Consider the following 25,000-nt stretch of genomic DNA (forward strand, 5'->3'; position numbering starts at 1 on the left):
AGTTTTTATAGTTGCTGAAGTTTGAGCATTGAGGTGATTATGGACGACAAAATTGTAACGTAGTCCAATGCAATACGGCTGGGTGCTTCGAGGATTGGCAGCAAACGGTTCTTTAGCCAGTATTCAAACATCTCTGCATCGACCACAGAATGATAGTCTCTACCTTCCAGATGATGTAGAAAAGAAAATAATGGTATGGCATTCTTCTAAATACCCAGTTTCTTCACCACCTGCAAGAATATAAATGATCCTCTGTCCAGAACTCATGAGTCGTTTTCTACTCGAATTATCAGAGGTCCATTACTTTGTCGGATGTCGTTCACCCAGTTCCATACACCTTTGTATGATATCCATATCAAAGTTGTCTTGGATCCTTTTTCTATCACGTCGTTCCACACTGGTGATCTCTCCGTTGTATTTCGATAATCATCTCTCGGAGTTGATTGTGAAATTCCAATTCCATAGCCGCCCACTTTAATGGCTTATCGATAGATACAAGTAGATTTCTTTTTGCAGCATACGAGAGTGTCATATCGTATCCTACAGTTTAAAAGCGTATATGTTTTAAAAGCCTTTAAATGCTCTGTGAAACGTTCGTGCATAGATACAACTTTTCAAAGTTATATAAACAACATTCATTGCTAATACAATATTGAATATAATATTATAATCAGTATTTCAAATGATTTAAAACTAGAGATTTCATATCGGTAATTGCAACATGATGTAGATAATAAGCAATCAATCATAAATTCAATATTTAAGGCAAACTACATAAGTTGTCAGATTCTATTAGTTAAAGCGAATTGTTTTTATTCGGAAACCTAATGTATGACGTGATCTCATAATCACTAGACGGAACTAGGAGTCAGCACGGGAATATTTTGGAAAAACGATGAATTCCTCTCATATTTTGTGGTGCGTAGCTTGTTTACATTTCTTTATAAATGTAAAATCTTGAATTTTGTGACAGCGGTTTTAAAGTAGTTTTTTTATAGGTCTTAAAGAAGAAAACTATTTTGATATGGCATCAACACTGCCCAAAATCTTTATTCAGTTAAGACAAATAGATTCAAAGGTTTACACAAATTTTTTACAACTTTTGATAGAGGGACTGCTGAGAAAAACCAGGAAAAAAAACCACGCGGCATTAACTCAATCAATCCTAGAGATTTTTGCTACTTTTCAAAATCGAAAAAAAATGTATTAAAAATGAACATGTGCATAGATATTTTTATTCAACTACCATTAACATGTAAATATTAAAAACATGAGCTTTGATTCTACGCCTATAATTTGTCTCAGAAAAATGTAATAAATAGGCATTGGGGTAAAGTAACCAGGGTAAACTACGGATATATCGGTGTTAGGGTTGAGTGAGTTAATAAAATATATGACTATAATTGCTTACAATAATGAGAACAGCAGCTATATATATATATATATATATATATATATATATATATATATATATATATATATATATATATAATTGATGTCGTGAGTAAGCCATGGGCCTGAATGTTCTCTTGTTATAAAATCAAAACAAATATTATTTTTCTTGTTTTGACTGTCATATTTTTTATTTTATCAATTCAATAATATCGTTAATAGCACTGGCTTTTTCAAAAATATTCTGCTGAGGGATTCTAGCATGGATTTATACTTAATTGTAGTTTTGATGGTATCAAAATTTTATATACAAAATGAATGAAGTTGACGTCACTCTTCTTGTTATTGTTTATAGACCGCCTGTTAAGGATAACAGATTAAAAATATCTCACAAAATTATATCAACCAAACTCTAAACGTTAAAGGTTACATATTGTTTTACTGGCGAGTATCTCACTTAACAACACCCATCAACATTCAATATCACTTTTACCAGGGCAAGATGCTACCTTGTTTCCAACTAACGAGCAAGTGCAAATATTTTTCTTTTCATTGTAATTTGTAAAATTGTTTTTTCTCTCTCATCATTAGTGTATTTATATCCAGGGCACGTCTAGCTTTTGCCGAATAAAATGCATTATTCTTCCCTTCACAATAGTACGTTTGCCATGATAATTGGATTCAATAGTCTGATGTCACGTCGCCCAGCAACGGCGGCCATCGTCGTTCTAAACAAAGAAAATCTGTACTTTTTATTCTTCATGCTGGCTAGAACTTTTCATATGTCTTGTGATCAGATATGTGTAAAAGTCAAAACATGATCAGATTTATAATGTTTTTTTTCCTCTGGATACGCTTTTATGCTCGTCGGAGAAATATTTCATAAGGGCGTCCGTCATTGTTCCGATAGTTTAGAGCCAGTTAAGTTACCATGCGTCGTTAGAGGGAAGTGACGTTATGTCTGTTGAAGCGTATTTGTAACGTCAAATTATCAAGCGTTGAATTTCATACAAAAAAGAAGCATCATTTAGGTGTCATTTGAAAATTTCATTTATTCAAAGATGAGGGGTAGAATAAAAATAAAAGGTATCTTACACATACACTTTTGCGTTTTGGAATTCGATCTTTGTTCCCAACGCGCACTCTCGGGCTCGTTTAGCGATTGGGAAATTTCAAAATTGCAAGAGTATACGAATTGCGAGGTCCCAATTTTGAGAGTATTTCCCCAGATGAGGGTCCTATAAATCGATCACTATTTGAAAGACGAGTTTTAAATGAGTGGGTTAAATTTGAGTTTATTTACATACTGCTGGTTATTTCCATCAATCTACAGTCTACTTGATTAAAGATTTAGGATACGAGAAAAATCTGAGTTCATAACGAATATGATAAAGGATCATTTTGCTATTTATTCATGTGGGCCATCGATTCGAATTCCCTTGTTGCACAGCAAAGTTAAGTACTTAAAATGCTCTTTTTACTTATTTTCTCATCATACTGAGACGTAAAATGAGTACTTGCATTGAACACTATTACTTGTAAAGAGAGAAAATACTAGAAATCCCACTTTCTGGTTGGGTTGAATTTGCATTCCGTGAATTAGAAAGAGACAATGACTCCGATTATATTTTATATTATGTAAAGTGGCTGATTTAATTTCAGATGCTGAAGAATATTTCTTGTATATATGATGACATTGAGAGAGCCATTGTAAAGCTCTGATAAACCAAAATTCAAAACACTTTGTAATTTAACTAGGTATAGACGCAATGAAAACATTCAGATCGAGAAAAATCCATATTGTTTATGTGTTACAAATGCTCTATATATTTAAACTATTGGTTGATTGATTAAGTTATTAAGGAAAAACAAAATGTCTGAAGTGGGAGTTGACCTATCCAGGTAGGATGAGGAGGTAGATGAGGAGAAGGAGGAGGTGGCGCTGGACCAGAAGAAGAAAAAGATGAAGAAGAAGAAGAAGAAGAAAAAGAAGAAGAAGAAGAAGAAGAAGAAGAAGAAGAATGGAGTGAGTAGGAAGAATAGATCTGGGTATAGAAGAGGGGAGAAAGTCTGAAGAATGTATTACTATTATCGTGACGATAAAATCAATTCCATTTTTCTAATATTTTCCTCATCAGCCTGAATTCAAATCAACGCTTGCTTGCTTGAAAACATCCCACAGTTATGGTCCTTTCTACCATTGTCGATAATGTTATTGCTGGAATATGTTTGGACAAATTTGGTATCAAAATATGTTTAATGGTAGTATGTGCTTCCTCGTCAAGTTTGCTTCTTCTCATGTATTTTTCAGAGCTTCTTATGCCAGGTCTGTATGTTCTGACCTACAGCTTCGCCAGCGTCATTTATCCCTTTATCACGGCTAGTGTTGTTATGATTTTTGGAAACAAACATCTTACTCGCAATTTGGAATTCATGAGCTTTAGGAATATTTTCAGCAGTTTAACCATATCGGTCGTATCAGAGATTCTTATCGACATCTATGGATGGTTCTCGGTTTTTGCATGGGGTTCATTCTCCTGTCTTCTTGCGTTTATTGTTGCTTCAAAAGTTGTGCGACACGGAAATCCTAAACTACCTTGTTACACGGTACAAACAATTTCTGACCCATAGACCAAAGAGTGTAAAGTAGAGCAACAATTAAATTTTACCAAATGTTCTCCAGGCTGCGTGAATTTCCCAGTCCTGTAATTCTTGTGCACCAACGGCTGCAGACCATCTTTTAAAAATGTCTTATTGTAAAATATAAGAGGAGACTGTTATTATTGGTTTACTAAAAGATAAAAATACCGATGATAGTTTTTTTTTGAAACAAATAAAGATCATAGTTTATTGGTGAAAAGAAAACCAAATTGAATGATAGGATTTTATTATTATTATTATTATTATTATTATTATTATTATTATTATTATTATTATTATTATTATTATTATTATTATTATTATTATTATTATCATTATTATTATTATCATTATTGTTCTTGTTATTATTATTATTATTATTATTATTATTATTATTATTATTATTATTATTATTATTATTATTATTATTATTATTATTATTATTATTATTATTATTATATTATCATTATTATTATTATTTTTATTATTATTAGGAAAATATTCACTTTCGTTTCGATACAACCATCATGTTTCTCATTCAAATTTCGTTTGTACATTATGAAATTTAAAGGAAATAATCATTGCGTTGTAGAGCAGGTTTTGCTAAAGAAAATATGTATTGCGAAAAGTTTACTGCTATTGTGATTGAGTGATTAAAAAATATGATTTTGTTTCAGTTGGGTGTGAAGTTTTAGGGAAAATCCTGAAAATGGCTGGAAATCATGTCAGTGATACTGCCTTTACCTAAAATCGGTAAAATAAAGAAAAATACGCGTCATCATTGAAAAGCTCAATAACAAAGCAATTGCTGACAATAATGAGAACAGCAGCTGTAATATTGATATCGTGATTAAGCCATAGACCTGAATGTTCTTTTGTTATAAAAGCACAACGAATATTATTTTTCTGGTTTTGACTGTCAATCATATTGTATTTTAATCAATTCAATAATATCGTTAATAGCACTGGCTTATTCAAAAATATCCGGCTGAGTTTATTCTAGCACGGAATTATACTTAACTGTAGTTTTGCTGGTGTCAAATTTTTATATATAGAATGAATGAAGTTAACGTCACCCTTTTTGTTATTGTTTCTAGACCCCCTGTTAAGGATAACAGAGTGTAAAGATCTCATAAAATTCAATCAACCAAACTCTAAACGTTAAACGGTACGTATTGTTTTGTCTGTCACTTGGTGAGTCTTGCACTTAACGATAACCATCAACATTCGATAAAGCTTTTAACAGGACAAGATGCTACCATGTTCCAACTACTGAGCTAGTGCAAATAGTTTTCATTTCATTATAATTTGTAAAATTGTTTTTTCTCTCATGTATATTTATATCCAGGGTATGTCCAGCTTTTGCAAATTGAATTAGGTATAGACGCAATGAAAACATTCAGATAGAGAAAAACCCATATTATTTATATGTTACTTATGCTCTATATGCAAATATTTACAACAAAAACTATTGGTTGACTGATTACGTTATTAAGAAAAACAAAATGTCTGAAGTGGGAGTTCACCTCAGGTTGATCCAGATAGGATTAGGAGGTAGATGAGGAGAAGGAGGAGGTGGCGCTGGCCCAGGTGAAGAAGAAGAAGAAGAAGAAGAAGAAGAAGAAGAAGAAGAAGAAGAAGAAGAAGAAGAAGAAGAAGAAGAAGAAGAAGAAGAAGAAGAAGAAGAAGAAGAAGAAGAAGAAGAAGAAGAAGAAGAAGAAGAAGAAGAAGAAGAAGAAGAAGAAGAAGAAGAAGAAGAAGAAGAAGAAGAAGAAGAAGAAGAAGAAGAAGAAGAATGAAGAAGAAGAAGAAGAAGGAGATAATGCAGTGAATATGAGGAATAGATCTGGGTATAGATGAGGGCAGAAAGGCTGAAGAATGTATTACTAGAATAATCGTGACGATAAAATCAATTCCATTATTCTTTTATTTTCCTCATCAGTCTGGATTTAAATCAACGCTTGCTTGTTTGGAATTAATTTTGGAAAAGAAAACCCATTTTCATTTCGAGAAACCTTAAAAGCTCAACGATGAACGAAACGATACAAAAAATATTCTCAATAACCGGGGCCTTACTCATCAATTTTTTAGCCAGACCAGCCATGTACTGGAGCAACATTGCCACCTATATGATGTCATACCATGTACATCAAGGAAATTCTGGAAGATTGATTAGCCCATCCTGGTTTTTATTTATATATGATTTGACATGGACCGTCGGCGCAGTATGTGCCTTTTCGATGGTGCGATGCATCAAACCAAGTTACCTCATTTTTGTGGCAATTGTCGTGGAAAGCTCAGGCTTCTTCATGGAACTTATTTTCCTCCACATGACATGGGCTGCAAACGAGATCCTGATTTCGTTGCCAGCTGGAACAGGACTCGGTTTATTTGAATGTCTAGTCTTACAATATTACGTTGTGGATTGGACAGAAAACAAGGGATTCGTCACCGGTTTGATTCAATCGTCATCATGTGCTGGAGCAGCTATCGTCAATCAGTTCATCACCTGGTGGGTCAACCCTCAGAATTTCCCACCTGACCTGGATCATGGTGAAATTGTGCTGTTTTCATCAGAAGAAATTATCAAAAGAGTCCCATCAATGTTTCTTGTTATTGGAGGGGCAAATATAGCTTTACAAATTACTGGGTTTTGTTTACTGAGAGAAAGACACTTATTACATGCAACAGACACACTCAATGAAAACACCTTGACATCAAAGGATGACACAATATATAACACATTTAGGTGTGAGAATGAAAATACCAGCAACAATAATGAAAACAACAATTGTAATAGAGAACCATTTGGCTCAGATCAGCAATGCAATAATTCGTCAATGCATCATGAGAACGAAAAAAACGAAACAGTCTCAAAGTTATTATGCAATCGAGATTTTCAAAAAATAAGTTTCGTATACTTTTGTATACAGCAAAGTTTTGAAATCACAACGCCGTTTTTTAAAGTATATGGGATTGTTTGGATTGAGAATGATCATTTCTTTTCAACTCTGGGCACAGTTATGGTCCTTTCTGCCATTGTCGGTAATGTTATTGCTGGAATATGTTTGGACAAATTTGGTATCAAAATATGTTTAATGGTAATATGTGCTTGCTCATCAAGTTTGCTTCTCCTCATGTATTTTTTAGCAATGCTTATGCCAGGTCTGTATTTTGTCGTGACTGTTCTGTCCTACACCTTCAGCAGCCTTATTTATCCGTTTATCACGGCTAGTGTTGCTATATCTTTTGGAAACAAACATCTTACACGCAATTTGGCAGTTATCAGCTTTATGAATATTTTCAACAGTTTAACTATATCAGTGGTATCAGAGATTCTTATCGACATCTATGGATGGTTCTCGGTTTTTGCATGGGGTTCATTCTCCTGTCTTCTAGCGTTTATTTTTGTCACGCTGACATTTTCCGAACCCAAAAATATTAAATAATAAAGAAATAAACAATAAAGATAAAATGAAGATGAGGGAAATGCGTTGTTAAGGTGATTAAACAAATCAGGGATAACAACGCCATTTTATAAATCTTTCAATCGTTTTTTTTTTGTTTAATTCATTACGTTCTTTTTTTTTTTTTACAAAGGGGAAATCGAAAACGGCCAGCATCGTTAATGGAATAGAGCTTAAAATTCCCTTTGACTATTGTTATTGTTTTTCTTCGGGCTTTAAGGACCAACATTTGCTTTAAATAGATAGACAGGTATATATATATATATATATATATATATATATATATATATATATATATATATATATACAGATAGTTAAAGAGATAGATAGATGGATAGATATATAGATTAGATAGATAGATAGATAGATATATAGATAGATAGACCGATAGATAGATAGATAGATAGATGGGGGGGGGGGGGCAGAAATATAGTTATCTTAGAGTTGAAATTTTGGTTTCATTTTAGAATAATATAACATTTAATACCTATTTAAACTGTTAGATCAATCAACTTTTTATTTTATCTCTTTCCTTTATTTTAAATATTATTTTCCCGTTCTCCCTTTTCTCTCTCTCTCTCTCTCTCTCTCTCTCTCTCTCTCTCTCTCTCTCTGTGTGTGTGTATGTGTGTGTGTGTGTGTCTCTCTCTCTATCTATCTCTCTTACTCTATCTTTCATTCTTTCTGCCTCCCCCGTTAATTGTTATTATTGCCCCCCTACCTACCCTATTAATATATATATATATATATATATATTTATATATATATATATATATATATATATATATATATATATATATATATATATATATATATATATCTTAATAGGGTAGGTAGGGGGCCAATAATAGCTGTTGAGAAAGTTTCGGTTTACACATTTGGGTATTTTAATTGACAATAAATTGCAGTGGCATTTACAAACCGATGCTGTTATCTCTAAAGTGAACAAAAGAATGTATTTTATTCGGAATCTTTCAGAATTTGAAATAGACAAAACATTATGCACCCTTTATTATAGATCCGTTTTGGAGACGTTATTACTTTTTGTATTACAGCATGGTGTGGAAATGCCAGTATTTGCGACATTAAGAAATTTGATCGAATAATTGATAAAGCCAGGAGTTGCACTCACAGAATTTCCAATGTGGAAGAACTGATCAAAAGATTTAGTCTAAGTAAAATTAAGAAATTTAAGAAGGATGGCGATCACTCCCTTCACAAATATATTAAGTTCTCCATGAGGAGCCGTCGCCTCAAAGCTATAATAACAAAGATAACACGTCACCTTAATTCATTTTTGCCACATGGTGTTCGAATTTTTAACGCGCAACTGTGATTTAAATTAAATACTATTTTTTTTAATATATACACACACAAGTTCGGACTAGAGACCAGAAGTCTTTGTTTCATAACAAATCATTCAGAATTACTGCGCCTAGGTTGTGGAATTCCCTTTCATATAATATCAATAACAATGGAAATTTAAATACCTTTAAAAAGAAAATGAAAACTGAATTATTTAGAAGAGCTCATTTCGACATTTAATATGCTTTATGTTTTAATTTAAGGTAGATGGTATAGTTATGTGTATGTAAAGAGTGTACGTATGTGGGTGTGGGGAAGTTTCCCTATGTGTCTTTGAGTTTAGGGGCGTATGTGTGTAGACATGTTAGTGTGTATGCTATTTTAGATAGTCTGAGTGATTAGTAAGCGCCGCAGAGATCACTTGTCGGTGGACACAATATAAGTATAAGTCTATATTACTATTATTATTATTATTATTATTATTATTATTATTATTATTATTATTATTATTATTATTATTATTATTATTATTATTATTATTATTATTGTCATTATCATTATTATTATTATTATTATTATTATTATTATTATTATTATTATTATTATTATTATTATTATTATTATTATTATTATTATTATTATTATTATTAATATTTTTATTATTATTATTATTTGAAATACCGATATTTCGACATTGCAAAAATGTGCGCAACCATTTTAAGGAAATCAATGCCAGAGGCAACTGGAGGCACTTAAATTGGTTTGCTATCTATTAGAATATGAGCACCATTAGCAGTGAAAAGACCTTTAGGCCTATAGGGAATGAGATTTCAAAACAGATTTTAAGAGTAGCGCCCCTTTGTTGGAAGTCGCGTCTTGACAACCGACAGACGCTATCGCCATTATTAGTACCAATCACTAGCGGGAAGTTCAGTAAGTTTAGGAAGGGTTGTCTCATCGTATTGCATTATTTATCAACATCTTTTATTTTTAATTTGTAGTCTACATAAGATTTTGTTAACATTTCATAATAGAGAAAACGAAAGAAAAGATCTACGTTGATTATCATATGGATTTTTGTACAGAAAAATGAATAATAAATTTTGTATTTGGAGCGCTTTTGCTTGTAGTTGGTTTGTTTACAAATAACTTCTCCGCCGGTGACGTCCAATCAAGGTACGCTACTCTTCCGCTAATCTCATTTCCTATTGGCCGATTTGCGCAACCCATGCACCTGCAGAACCACGCAGATCCCATGCAGAACCACACACAAAATCCAATGTCAAAGTCAAAATATATTGCCAATCTTTATCCACTTTGATCTAAATATTATTCGTGAAATAATGACAAGATATAATATATTAAACGGCTAATTACCAACTGAAAAGTACAGGGGGCGGTAGGGGGTGGGAGCGGTCACAGATGTCCATATTGTGGAATTTTTGTGATTGACCCCGTTGAGTGACGTAAGGGGTCCAAGATCTCCCTCTATAAATCGAACAGATGAAAAATTACAACCATAAATCTATCTTAACATATGTTTTATATTGGCAATTGCCTAAAAATAAAGCTATGAAATGAAATGTTTTGCTGTTCTACTTATGGATGGAGGGTTTTGGGCCCTGACATCAGTAAAGGAGGGAAGTCACTGAGGTTCTAATAGGTGGAAATCTGTGTTTTCCCCCACTGTGCTCTTCAGTTGCATCTTAAATCTAATTCTGATTTCAAAATAATATCCTTCATAAGATAACTCCAAGATGGTGATAATAATGATGATGATAATAGTAATGATTATGATGATGATGATGATGATGATGATGATGATGATGATGATGATGATGATGATGATGATGATGATGATGATTATAATGATAATGATGGTGATGATGATGATGATGATGATGATGATGATGATGATGATGATGATGATGATGATGATGATGATGATGATGATGATGATGATGATGATAAAGATTGTGAATATTACGACTATGGTATTGAAAACGAGAATGATGACGAGGAAGAGGATGATGAAGAAGATGATAATGATTATTTTCATTATCTTGATGAGGATGTTGTTATTGATGATGATGATGATGATGATGATGATGATGATGATGATGATGAGCAATGGTGCTCTTAAGATGAGAGGGTGATCACTTTTAATCCAGTCGGGTCTATGTCAACGCCTATTGTCCCTTTTCATGCCAAAGAATTTTCACTTATATTTAAATTTCCATCCAAGAGGCAAATTGTTTTGTATGTAATGGGAATAACGATTTATATGGCCTGCCCGCTGGAGGAAATTATGAATAGTGAAACACATTGAGCACAATGAAATATTGAAAATGCATAATCTTTATATGGGCTCATTTTTTACTATTTATTATGGCAAATGGCAAATGTCTAATTAACACGACGTCCGACAACAAATTTATTGGCTTTGTTATAGGAAGTGTAATGGAAAAATTGTTTCCGTAAGACATCATTTGACGTCACTGGATGTCATTATAGGGAATGAGATTTCAAAACAGATTTGAGTGTAGCGCCCCTTTGTCGGAAGTCGCGTCTTGACAACCGACAGACGCTATCGCCATTATTAGTACCAATCATGAGCGGGAAGTTCAGTAAGTTTAGGAAGGGTTGTCTCATCGTATTGTATTATTTATCACCATCTTTTATTTTTTATTTGTAGTCTACATCATATTTTGTTAACATTTCATAATGGAGAAAGCTAAAGAAAAGATCTACGTTGATTATGATATGCATTTTTGTACAGAAATATGAATAATAAATTTTTGTATTTGGAGCGCTTGGCTTGTAGTTGGTTTGTTTACAAATAACTTCTCCACCAGTGACGTCCAATCAAGGGACGTTACTCTTCCGCTAATCTCATTCCCTATACATCACGCATATTGGTTGTGTGATGAACTTTCAGCCAGATGTAGCCTCTGGATTCCTCGTTTTCTCCATTTTTCTTCACCAGATTATACCTGATTGGAAAAGAGAATAATATTTTTTATAATGTGCAGCTAATATGTGAGAGCATTCAATTTAAAGGCGCATTAACCCCAAATAGACGCAAGTGCCAAAGGCCTCTATCCAAATTACATATTTTTTTCATTTCTATCCACAAGATTAATAAGATGCGCACTTCTTAAAGTAGCCAATATTATTTTTAATGTTGCGTTCATGTCTGGACAAATTTGAGACAAACATAGCCAATCGCTTCGAGGGCTTATGCCAAGCTGATTTAAATGCTGAAATGTTAATTAGAGTATTTACCATGAGTGCCAGAGGGCAAAGCCCTCAGAGCCCACATATTCTACACACAATAAGTGGCTATGTGGTCTTGTGGTAAAACACTCGCTTTCGGGTCGGAACATCCTGAGTTCGAGACTCGCTCGGCGGATTGTTGAGTCCTTGGAAAAGGCTCTTTATTCACATTCTTTCACCGTACTCATGTGTAAAATTAGTGAGTACCTGCGTTGTCTATGTCGAAAATAATTTGTAATATCGCCTAAAAGGCATCAGGTCTCGTTCTACATGTTACGTGTTGCTGTTGGACAGGGACCCCTTGCAGGGTTGCTAGTTTGGCCTCCTGGTGGCCAAATTTGAGAAATTTGGCCTTTTCCCAAGCCATTTGGCCTCCCAAAATTTGGTTTGGCCACTTGGCCTCCTGTAACCAACTTTTTGGCCTCCTCTGACTTTCCCCATTATATCGTTTTACTTTGGTACCGGTAAAACTTATTTTATTTGGCTTCCGGAAAGCCTCACCGGCAATCTAAATATCTAAATGCAACACGTGCTAACGCCACATATTTCATTTGCTAATGCTTCTATATATAGATAGAATGCGCTTGGCCAAGGAGTTCACAACATTGCCATCCGGAAGTATAACGGACCAACACACAAACTCTGTGTAACCATGAACTTTTATAGTCTGGTTAATACAGTTTAGTGAGAACAACTCACAAACGCGGATGGCGAAAACAATAACCTAAGGCCTGAGTGACGTCATCTGCATACTATCTATAGAATCTCTGCTATCACGCAATCGCGCCCAAAAGGCCCATATTTGTTTTCAAAAAGCAATGATGTGTGGATTTCCAAGTGACGAAAGAAATGATTAATTTGTTTACAGGTGCCATGTACAACCAGAACGAAGAGTGTTCTTCGGGATCGTGCACATTTGCTGGTAGTAGTGAAGAAAATGCTGAGCAATAATGGATTCTTGGTTCGTTGAAACGGGCCTGTTGAATTCATTTTAATTTGTAAAAAGGTTACTTTTGTTGAGGAGTTCTCCAGGTGTGTAGACCTCTAGAATGAACTTTTTATTTCCATCGTGATAATTCGGTTGTATGTGACATTTTTTCTGAGTCTCAAGTCAATTATTCGTTATTTTCTCGTTGCGCTGATTACAACTCAAGAATGTGACCTATGATGTTGTTTAAGTTTGAAAGGAAAAATTCAACGATATCAACAAATGTACAGAATCTAGTGACAAATTGCAATGGTGAAATGGTGTTTTGATTAAGGTGAGTAGAGCGAATGTTCCTTTAAATTAATTTTCTTTTTTCTTCTTCAAAAATGGGGGAAATAAATTGTTTAACAACTCTAAAGAGTTTTCGCGAGGCTAAGGTGGGTTTGGTGGTATTTGGCCTCCTGCCGAGGAATCTGGCCTCCTGCTATAGCTAGTTTGGCCGCTTACTCAAAAATGATCTGGCAACCCTGACCCCTTGTCAAGCGCTTTGGGTACGTTTAGTGGATATTGGAGGGTTTGGTCAGGGGCGTGGCTATATTCGTTGATATGGTACCTGGCACCGACCCATCATTTAAAAATGGATTACAGCATTAAATAATAATAATAATAATAATAATAATAATAATAATAATAATAATAATAATAATAATAATAATAATAATAATAATAATAATAATAATAATAATAATAATAATAATAATAATAATAATGAGAAATGGTATATACCGCCTCTTACTTATTTGAGTAAGTCTTTTCTTTAATGTTTTTCTCTCTTTCTTTTTGTATTTACAAATATGGCATGTGTAAGCCATAAACTTCTGATTCTGGCACCACCTTATACTGTAAGCATGCCACGCCACTGGGTATGATAATAAGATTTTTGAACTCCTGCCACTGGAATTTCGAACTCTTCCCAATGCGCTTTCCCAAGATCACGCAGCGGCATTGGAAAATTGTTCGTAATTTCAAACGTAGGAGTTCTGAAATCGTTTATTCTTCAGAGTCGAACTTCACTCCTGATTATGTTTCTTTTTATCTGCGGCTATGTGGTCTTGTGGTACGACATTCGCTTTCGGATCGGAAGGTCCTGAGTTCGAGCCTCTGCCTTCTCATGTGTAAGATGAGAACATGTCCGTCAACAGCGTTGTCTCTATCCGAAAAAAATAATTTGTAATATCGCGTAACAGGCGTCATGTCTCGTTCTACTTGTTACTGTTGGTTAGGGACCCTTTGTAAAGCGCTTTGAGCTCGTTTAGTGGATATTGCACTGTATATAAGCTCAATTTAAATTTTGAAAAAAAAAATAGAACTCAGATTGTTTAGTATAAGGACTCTTAACTTCTGAGAGTGATTTATTTACAAGATTTCTATCGGTGGCTTACCGGCGAATGACATTTCCACCTGTGTATTCTTGTTTGTTGGCCATGGGGAGAGTCAGACTGCCGATGAAGCTGTCCTTGATCAGGTTGGCATCCCAGAGCTGTCAAGTACATTAAATCAAAACTACGTATATAACGAGGGTTTTGTTTTTTTTCAAAAGAAGGCTGCTGATAATGATGATTACAAAAAATGATGCTTCTGGTGATAGTGATGATGATAATGATGATGATAATGATGATGATGATGATGATGATGATGATGATGATGATGATGATGATAATAATGATGATGATGACGATGGTGATGATGATGATGATGATGATGATGATGATGATGATGATGATGATGATGATGATGATGATGATGATAATGGTGGTGATGATGATGATGATGATGATGATGATGATGATGATGATGATGATGATGATGATGATGATGATGATGATGATTATGACATTGATGACGGCAACGACGACCGACAAATCTTTACTTCAACAGTGACGTCATCATCAGGTTTAATCCTGTAAAACGTTGCTCTTTCCTTCCACTCTGGCTTGTCCGACTTTTCATGGACCGTTGTCTTTGCCTCTTTGTCCTCGCATCTAATGACGCAGTACGCCTCTACACCTGAATACAGAGAGAACATAGAGATCAAACGGTGTCATGTCGATGTCATGTCGGGGTGAACATGATGCTTAAACAGAATTTTAATATTAACTTGTTAAGTTGTATTTTTCTTCTTCTTCTTCTTCTTCTTCTTCTTCTTCTTCTTCTTCTTCTTCTTCTTCTTCTTCTTCTTCTTCTTCTTCTTCTTCTTTCTTCTTCTTCTTCTCTCTTCTTCTTCTTCTTCTTTCTTCTTCTTTCTTCTTCTTTCTTCTTCTTCTTCTTCTTCTTCTTCTTCTTCTTTCTTCTTCTTCTTCTTCTTCTTCTTCTTCTTCTTCTTCTTCTTCTTCTTCTTCTTCTTCTTCTTCTTCTTCTTCTTCTCTTCTTCTTCTTCTTCTTCTTCTTCTTCTTCTTCTTCTTCTTCTTCTTCTTCTTCTTCTTCTTCTTCTTCTTCTTCTTCTTCTTCTTCTTCTTCTTCTTCTTCTTCTTCTTCTTCTTCTTCTTCTTCTTCTTCTTCTTCTTCTTCTTCTTCTTCTTCTTCTTCTTCTTCTTCTTCTTCTTCTTCTTCTTCTTCTTCTTCTTCTTCTTCTTCTTCTTCTTCTTCCTTTTACGAATGTAACAGCCAACACCAATCGTATGCTGTATCGAATGAAAACTATCGAGGCCCCATTTGGCTGTTTATTTTGTTTATGAATGATCTTAGAAGATAAAAAATCATATATTAAAAATGTGAACAAATTTTAAATATATTAAATATAAATATATAAATATCTCAGGATCCAGCTACCTTACGGAGTGAACTGATTTTGAAACCCCCCCCCCCCTCTCTCTCTCTCTCTCTCTCTCTCTCTCCCTCTCTCTCTCTCTCTCTCTCTCTCTCTCTCTCTCTCTTCATGCTTAATTGATGTGGGTGTTTTTTTCTTGTCTGTAACTCATTAACCTTAACTCTGTTTGTCACGTCAATATTATAATCAGGCTTTCGTTGTTCATACTTTTATAGTTTTCATTGTAAACATTCACAGTTACAACTGAATAGCAAATTCTTTGTTAATCTCTCTCTCTCTCTCTCTCTCTCTCTCTCTCTCTTTCTCTTTCTCTCTCTCTCTCTCTCTCTCTCTCTCTCTCTCTCTCTCTCTCTCTCTCTCTCTTCATGTGTAATTTATGTGGGTATTTGTCAAGTTTAATAAACTTTAACCAGGCGTTCCATTGTTCATACTTTTACAGTTTGCATTGTAAACCTTCACAGTTTCAGCTGAATAGCAAATACTAAAAGCCATAACACCTGTTACTTAGGTATTGAATATATGCCAAACTGACTGCTTCCTAAAAACAAAGACTAAACAACAATAAGCAAAAAAAAAAAAAAATAAATAAAAAAAGCAAAACAACCCCCCCCCCCTCCGAAAAAAACAAAACAAAATAAAACAACTACACATTCAATCGAATATGTGATTTATCGCCTCAAAACAGTATTATGTCGGGGGGGGGGGGGGGGGTGCGGGGGTGGGGGGGGTTGGATTCTTGTGTGGCTATGTGATCTAGTGGTATGACAGTCTCTTTCGGATCGGAAGGACTTGGCTTCTTGCCCCGCTCTGAGCAGCGCATAGTTGAGTCCTTAGAAAAGGCTCCTAACTCACATTATGCCACCATCCTCAGGTGTAAAAAAAAATAAAGAAGAGTTAAGGGCGTTGTCTCTGTTGGAAAAATGCAATATTAATCTTCTAACAGGCATCATGTCTCATTCTGCGTGTTACGTAGCTGTTAGACAGGGCCCATTTTATAAGGGGCATTGAGCACGTATAGTGGATAATGCGATATATAATAGCTCAAGTTAATGATTAAATGTATTGTTAAAAACATGTAAATGTTGCTGCTCGAAGCTCGAAGAAATAAATAACAATGTGAAATTGAATGAAAGTTTCAGTTTAATATACGAAAACCACAGATAAAATGGACGTTTCGGGTTTCCCAGGCTGAATGAAACACTATAGATGAATGTGATGGTGTCGTTGTTAAGATGAATAAATGTTGATGGGCTCCTTTGTAAGGAAGCAAGAATTAAAATAGAACAATAGATAGTTATAAAATGAGAGCAATTAATTTGGTCAAAAGAGGGGAGGAAGGGAGGAACTGTGTAATGCAGTATAGAAAGTGAAATAATATAACGTGTCGGTATAGACTATTGTTGGAAAATAAATACAATAGAATTGGATTATGATATTTCACTTTCTATACTGCATTACACAGTTCCTCCCCGCATCCCCTCTTTTGAACCTTTTATAAAATATCTATTGTTATATTTTAATTCGTGCTTGTTTAATTGCTCGATGTTATCAACGTGGCAAATTTGATAATCAACTTTCCAGAATTTTATGCTGTATTGCTCAATATTATCAAAGTGGCAAATTTGATAACCACCTTTTCAGATGTTTATGTTTTTTGCTTGATGGCGTCAAATTGACAAATTTGATAATCACCTTTTCAGATGTTTATGTTTTTTGCTTGATGACGTCAAATTGACAAATTTGATAACCACCTTTTCAAATGTTTATGTTTTTTGCTTGATGGCGTCAAATTGACAAACTTGATAACCACCTTTTCAGATTTTTATTTATTAATAGGGGTGTGAGAGGTGGAGGGGGAGTTGGAGGGAAGTGAATATAATCTAACAAACTGAGAAAAACTAAAATGTCTGATTGCTGGTGATTTCAGCTTTAAATTCACTTTTTTCTTATTTGGAGAATGGCCTTATCCCGAAAGTGGGCCACTTCAACTTTAAATCCACTTTTTTCCCTCTGAGAATTGCTTCATCCCGACGGTGGGCCACAATTTCATATTTCTGGCCTCTTCAACTTTAAATCTAATATTTTTCTTTGAGAATGGCTTCATCCCGACGGTGGGTCACAAGTCCTAATTTCTGGCTACTTCAACTTTAAATCCACTTTCTTTCTCTGAGAATGACTTCATCCACATGGTGGGCCATAATTGTTGCCATAATTTCACATTTCTGGCCACTTTAACTTTAAATCCACTTTCTTTCTCTGAGAATTGCTTCATCTCGACGATGGGCCACAATTTCACATTTCTGGCCTCTTCAAATTTAAATCTAACATTTTTCTTTCAGAATCGCTTCATCCCGACGGTGGATCATAATTTCACATTTCTAGCCATTTGAACTGTAAAATCTACTGTTTAGACAATAACTTCAACCCAATATAATGCTGTTTTGAGTGTGTGGGTTAAGTTACATCATATTATGGGTCTTTTCGTCTCCAAACAATATTACGTTGGGATTAATCTATAGTTAAAAGAAATAATTTTAAAAAAGAGCTTTTCTATAGCGCAATATCCGCTAAATGTGCCCAAAGGGCTTAAGAAGGGGGGTCCCTGGTCAACAGCAACATTTAACATGTAGGACGGGACATGACCCCTGTTAGGCGATATTACAATTTTTCGAACATAGACAACGCTGTTAAAGGCCAGGTACTTATTTTACACCTGAATATTATGGTGAGAGAATGTGAGTCAAGAGCCTTTTCAAAAAATCTCGATTACAACAGGAATCGAATCATATACCGTTGCGTATGGAGCGAGTACTTTCAGGATCCACAACTCATGGAAAACAATAAGCCACAACACTTGATATATCAGACGCTGATCAAGCCAAGCATTCAGGTTTCAAACGCATTTACTCAATAAAGCAATATCTACATAACTCTGATAAATTTGTTTGGTCTTTCGTATCATATTGGTGTTTTGTTGGGTTGGTTTAATCGCAAAGAAATTAATTTATAAATAGGTTTCAGTTCTTTTCTTTGTATTTGTTTTCAATGGATTAAGGTGTTTGCAACACTTTTAGGTCAATTCAGCGCCAGAATATTTTTGTTTCTTGTTTTTCCACTTTGAGTAGAATTAATATTATTTCTTTAAAAGGTGAAAACTAAGAATTTCCCTTTATAACAACTTAGTTACAGCGACGTTATAATGATTTGAAAAAAAAATGAGTCAACAATAGGGAACAATAGCGGTTGAAAATACTGGTTCCAATCTCATTGGAAGTGTAAAACTAGTCACCCGAGGAAAAATGCATACATTGTACAATTGATCATCTGGTTCTTGATTGATGGCATTTTATTTTCTAGCTTAAATATATGCTGGTCGCCAATAATGATCAACCATCCTCTCTCTCTTTTACGAACCGTAATCCTAAGAATATCCCTTTTCATCCTACTAATAAAATAATGATGCCGCCTTATGATTCACTATGATAATAGGGTTCAGTAGTCTGATGTCATGTCCGCCCAACAAACAGCAGCTTGGTTCTAAACAAAGAAAATTTGTTCTTTTTAATTATTCTTACTGGCTAGAACTTTTTCACATGTCACGTGATCAGAATGTATAAAAGTCAAAACATGATCAGATTTATAATGTTTTTTTCCTCTGGATACACTTTTATGCTCGTCGGAGAAGGTTTTCATCAGGCCGTCCGCCATTGTTCCGATAGTTTAGAACCAGTTACTAAGTTACTATGCGTCATTACGAGGGAAGTGACGTCACGACTGTTGAAACTTATAATATTATGATCATAGCTGGGAATTTTTACCGGAACCTTTCTTTATTCTGACAGGGGAATTTAAATGCCTTTGACCTAAGCAACTTTTACTAAGATGATCTGTTATGTTATGTGCCGATCTATGAACTTGTGGTATGACACTCGCTTTCGGATCGGAAGGTCCTGGGTTCGAGCCTCGCTTGGCGCATAGTTGAGTCCTTGGAAAAGGCTCTTCACTCACATTTTCTCATCGTACTCAGGTGTAAAATAAGTACCTGGCCGTAAACAGCGTTGTTTATGTCGCCTAACAGGCGTCAGTCATGTCTCGTTCTACATGTTACTTGTTGCTGTTGGTCAGGGATCCGTTTTAAAGCGCTTTGAGCACGTTTAGTGGATATTGCTCTATATAAAAGCTAAATTAGAAGTAGGTTATGTTATGCATTGTCCGGAGGACTGGTTACACACTTCCAATGAGTTTTGAACACGAAGAGAGGAAGATGTGACGACAAAACGTCTACTTCCCGTGATAGTTAATCGGGGCGAAGTTAAAGGTTCAGAAAATTAAATTGAATCTCTTGTTTGAAAATAGTACAATCTAATATCTGCTTTCTCCAGAATAATGAATAATCTGTGACCCGCGCCACAATTCGGTTGTATGTCGGACTGAACAAGAGAGACAGACAGACACACACACACACAGAGAGAGAGAGAGAGAGAGAGAGAGAGAGAGAGAGAGAGAGAGAGAGGGGGGGGGATTGAGAGTGAGAGAGAGTGAGAGAGATGATGGAGATAGATAGATAGATCAATAGATTGACCGATAGATAGATCGATAGATAATAGATAGATAGAGACAGCCAGAGAGAGTGAGAGAGATTATGAAGATAAATACATAGATAGATAATAGATAGACAGATAGATAGAAAGATAGATAATAGATAGATAGATAGATAGATAGAAAGATATATATATATATATATATATGTATATATATATATATATATATATATATATATATATAGAGAGAGAGAGAGAGAGAGAGAGAGAGAGAGAGGGGGGGGGGATAGAGAAAGAGAGAGAGGGAGGGAGGGAGATAGAGTCTATATGTTATCATATCCGTTTCAATCAGACAAAGAGAATTTCTATCTTTCAGTTGACCAATGAAACTTACATATTACCCGTCTCGTTATCATGCAAGGGAATTAAATATATAATTATCTAACACGTAAATGTAAACGAAATCGTACCAGTTTTCTCCATAAGGCACGGGGAATTTCAACCTATAAATATATTTATTTGATCATTGAAAATGATCTCATACCAGTTTTCCATAAGGCAAGGGGAATTTCAATCTATAAATATATTTATTTGATCAGTGAAAATGAAATCATACCAGTCTCTCCATCAGGCAAGGGGAATTTCAATCTATAAATATATTTATTTGATCATTGTAAATGAACTCATAGCAGTTTTCTATAAGGAAGGGGAATTTCAATCTATAAATATATTTATTTGATCATTGAAAATGAATTCCTAGCAGTTTTCTATAAGGCACGGGGAATTTCAACCTATAAATATATTTATTTGATCATTGAAAATGAACTCATAGCAGTTTTCCATAAGGCAAGGGGAATTTCAATCTATAAATATATTTATTTGATCATTGAAAATTAAATCATACCAGTCTCTCCATCAGGCAAGGGGAAGTTCTCCGCCATGTGTACAGACACGGCAGTGGCGGCAACTTTTGGTTTCTTGTAAAATTTGGGTGGGGTTGGAATATCCTTGGTTAGCTCCCTTTGAAAACACAAACCAAAATAAAATGAAGTTAAGAGAAAGATAAACAGATTGAAATCGTGTAAACACTCGCGAATGATTTATATGCACGTTTTTATTCAATAAACCGATTGGATCGATGAAGAAGTGAATTAATATAGACCGGGTCTTTGAATAGATCAATCAAGTTACCTACGATACTGCTCAACGATACAGCTAAATGTCTTGTTTTTATTTTTGTATTATTTGTTGAAAAGTGCGTCTCACCATTGTGTGGCAAAATGACATGTAAGCACAAAAAGGTACCGAGGTTAAGTCTTTGAGGCGAGAGTGAGTCAATCTTAATGTTTTAAAAACAATTGCTCTCATTTTTAATACTTAGATGTAACAGCTGATACGAAACTAATATTAACACAACCATTTACTGTTACTGTTTCTGTGGATAACATCATAAGGTTAGTGTATGACTTTGCGGTCTTCACGTGAGACATTTCGGTTCCGACCAGTCGGTTCGTCGTTCGAGTCCCACTCTGGGCAAAGGGTCTTTACACACAGTCTCTCATTGTACTCGGGTATACAATAACTTCATGGCCAGTTACAGCGTTATCACCGTCTTACAGTCCGCTCGTCAAGTCTTAATGTCATAAAATGTTCAGTGTTGCTGCTGGCTTGGGATCTAAGTAAAAAGTTCTGACAATATGTCGTGGATAAAGAATAATTCCCCTTGCCTGATAACGAGATCGGGAGGATGTAAAAAAAAAGCCTTTTCATCCATTGCTCCACGCCTATGGAACGCACTCAGTTCTCGGACAAAGTCCTGTGAAAATGTTATCATCTTCAGGAAATGTCTGAAGATTGAATTGTTATGTAAGGCTTATTTATTTTTATGAAATAGATGTTTCTATTTTGTTTCTGTATTCATGCTTATTATGTAGTGTCGTGATTTTTGTTCCTATTATATAAAGCGCCACAGAGCACGATTAACGTGGATGTTTAGGCGCTATATAAATTTATTATTTATTATAATGTCTCTATATTATAAGCTCAGAATTGATAAGAGTATATCCGAGCTCCACTTTTAATGGAATTAAGACTATTCAGATAGTGACAGAGCTAACTAATAGCCAAAATAAGAGAAGAGTGTGGGGCGACAGCAGCATGTTTAGTGGAATAGAGCCTAAGACGTTTTCCACTCAACTAAGTTATATATGGTTACCTGGGTGACAAAAGGCAGTAAAGAAAATGAGTAGATTGGAAATACAAAGATAAATGAAAAAATTCGACGATTATTGCATGAAATGGAAATACTCTTCAATAGTCGTAACGTTACTTCCTTCCTAATGACGCATGGCAACTTAGTAACACTGGCTCTAAACTATCGGAACAATGGCGGACGCCCGTATGAAATATTTCTCCGGCGAGCGTAAAAGCGTATCCAGAGGGAAAAACCCATAAATTTGATCTTGTTTTGACTTTTACACATTCTGATCACAAGGCATATGAAAAGTTCTAGCCAGCATGAAGAATAAAAAGTAATGATTTTCTTTGTTTAGAACCAAGATGGCCCCCGTTGCCGGGCTGCGTGACATCAGACTACTGAATCCAATTTCAATCCATATGATATCATTATGTGCTGAACTGATGGTGAAATGATGATTCGCCCGTTACTAAGCATTAACCAATCAGAATATTTCCTGCCATTTACCCCTTCTCGTCCCATTGACAATTGGTTTCAGTAGTCTGATGTCACGCCGCCTGGCAACGGCGGCCATCTTGGTTCTAAACAAAGAAAATCATTACTTTTTATTCTTCAAGCTGGCTAGAACTTTTCATATGTCTTGTGACCAGAATGTGTAAAAGTGAAAACATGATCAAGTTTCTGTTTTTTTTTCCCCTCAGGATACGCTTTTATGCTCGCCGGAGAAATATTTCATACTGCGTCCGCCATTGTTCCGATAGTTTAGAGCCAGTGTTGCTAAGTTACCATGCGTCATTATGAAGGAAGTGACGTTACGACTATTGAATCCTATTTATTTCTTGTATGAAAAGGCCCTAGATACCCTTAGTACATGTGAAACACACCAATAGGTCAGGCCCAGTTAGTGAGTATGGATTTATCCAACCATCTGAGTTAAAACTTTTGAGTGATGCTCAGGATAATCTGAGGGCTGTTTACTTTGGGTGATAGCTAAGCACAAAAGGTGGCTATGGATCTTCGGTTCACGTTCAGTGGTTGATTTCAGGGCCAAAATATGGAGTCAAAAATAAAACAACTTAATTAAATGTTTAGTCAACTAGTGTAAATGTAATATACGATAACTGACGTAATTTTCAAAAGTGTAAGCACTGTATGTTGATTGAAAAATTGAAGGCTCATACTATAAGATAATAGTTAAAAAGGCATCCATGTCAATAGCTGGACAGGAATAGCAACAAGAGGTCACAGAGGGTGGATGGGGATGATCTATATTACATGTCCATGTGCTCGAGGTCATTGGTCACAGTTAATATGTGCTCAAAATGACCCAGATAGTGAAAAGTGTTCACAGTTTTTGTAATATCTAAAGTCGCGATTGGTCATTTTGCTCAGCTTGACACATGGGTATGTTTACAACTTTCATAAACAAAGCAGTGTGTTTACATTTCTGAATAAATATCATATCGTTGGACAGCATCAAATCATGTGATTGATTACTTGGCTGGACGAAAACATGAATAAAGATAGCTCACATTGATTTTTGTGAAGGGCATCGGGTAACGAAAAACATTGTGATTATTTGCACATTCTTTCTTAGTATCATTTCAATTTATTTTCGTATAACAAAACAAAACAAATCTTATTCTGATTACCTACCTGACGGTCACTCCATTGACGCTGTAGATTCTAAGAAGGTACTGACCTTCCTGACCGGGGTCAAAGGTCGATGGAATGAGGCAGTACCTTCCCTTCTTCAACTCAATACGACTCATGATGCTCCTGCTTTGTACGAATGGTCCGGCTGTGACCCTGTCCATGCGGTCGTGCATTCTGTACTTCCTGTTGAGGTCAGTCTAAAACAAAAACATTTTTTCAGGTTTAGGTTTATGCATGTATGTGTGACCCACGGTCTCAAGGCGGTATCATGCCGGAATCATTAAGATACTGGAAATTGAATTTATAGACACGATAAATATGAAACTTGGTGTTACTTCCCTTTCGTTATGGTGTAAATAAAAATGTGAAATTGAATGTAAGCTTCAATTTAATATATGAAAACAGATAAAATGGGCGTTTCTGGTTTCCCCTTTATCAACAAAACAGGATGAATTAAACACTACAGACGATTCGTTTCTGTAGTGTTTTATTCATCCTGTTTTGTTGATAAAGGAGAAACCCGAAACGTCCATTTTATCTGTTTTCGTATATTAAATTGAAGCTTACATTCAATTTCACATTGTTATTCATTTCTTCGAGCTTCGAGCCGCGACATTTACATTTCGTTTTGGTGAAAAATAAATACTATTTATTGCAAAACGTTATCTTCACCCCAAATATTACCTTAGTTATGGTTATTCCAATTGTGAAGTTTTCACTCCTTGACCGGAAGTTAGAGGATCGTCTGTCCACTTGTTCCAGTGATATCA

The 25,000-nt window shown here is 35.0% G+C and overlaps 2 protein-coding genes across 2 annotated transcripts in view; one reads left to right on the top strand and one right to left on the bottom strand.

The window, feature by feature from the left end:
* The first annotated feature begins 6,062 nt into the window (after positions 1 to 6,062).
* Positions 6,063 to 7,481, top strand: LOC144980647 (uncharacterized). Its single transcript, XM_078928327.1, has one exon. It carries the CDS (start codon positions 6,063 to 6,065, stop codon positions 7,479 to 7,481), a length of 1,419 nt encoding a protein of 472 aa, XP_078784453.1.
* Positions 7,482 to 10,098: 2,617 nt separating this feature from the next.
* The window catches only part of LOC144981021 (calpain-5-like), a 35,226-nt gene continuing 20,324 nt past the window's right edge, over positions 10,099 to 25,000 (bottom strand). The window contains exons 10-15 of the mRNA XM_078929088.1: positions 24,915 to 25,000; positions 24,231 to 24,427; positions 21,282 to 21,397; positions 14,939 to 15,075; positions 14,451 to 14,548; positions 10,099 to 11,797 (exon numbers count right to left, since the gene is read on the bottom strand). The exon at positions 24,915 to 25,000 is cut by the window's right edge and continues 37 nt beyond it. Coding sequence (XP_078785214.1) covers positions 11,704 to 11,797; positions 14,451 to 14,548; positions 14,939 to 15,075; positions 21,282 to 21,397; positions 24,231 to 24,427; positions 24,915 to 25,000 — 728 coding nt within the window. The 3' untranslated portion in view covers positions 10,099 to 11,703. The remainder of the gene's footprint in view (positions 11,798 to 14,450; positions 14,549 to 14,938; positions 15,076 to 21,281; positions 21,398 to 24,230; positions 24,428 to 24,914) is intronic.

Source organism: Berghia stephanieae, chromosome 10, assembly GCF_034508935.2.
Source record: "Berghia stephanieae isolate SIO BIC M18660-M18661 chromosome 10, UCSD_Bste_1.3, whole genome shotgun sequence".
NCBI lineage: Eukaryota > Metazoa > Mollusca > Gastropoda > Nudibranchia > Aeolidiidae > Berghia > Berghia stephanieae.

Excerpts from the sequence above, each read along its gene's own strand:
- LOC144980647 (XM_078928327.1), top strand. The coding sequence starts at position 6,063 with ATGAACGAAACGATACAAAAAATATTCTCAATAACCGGGGCCTTACTC.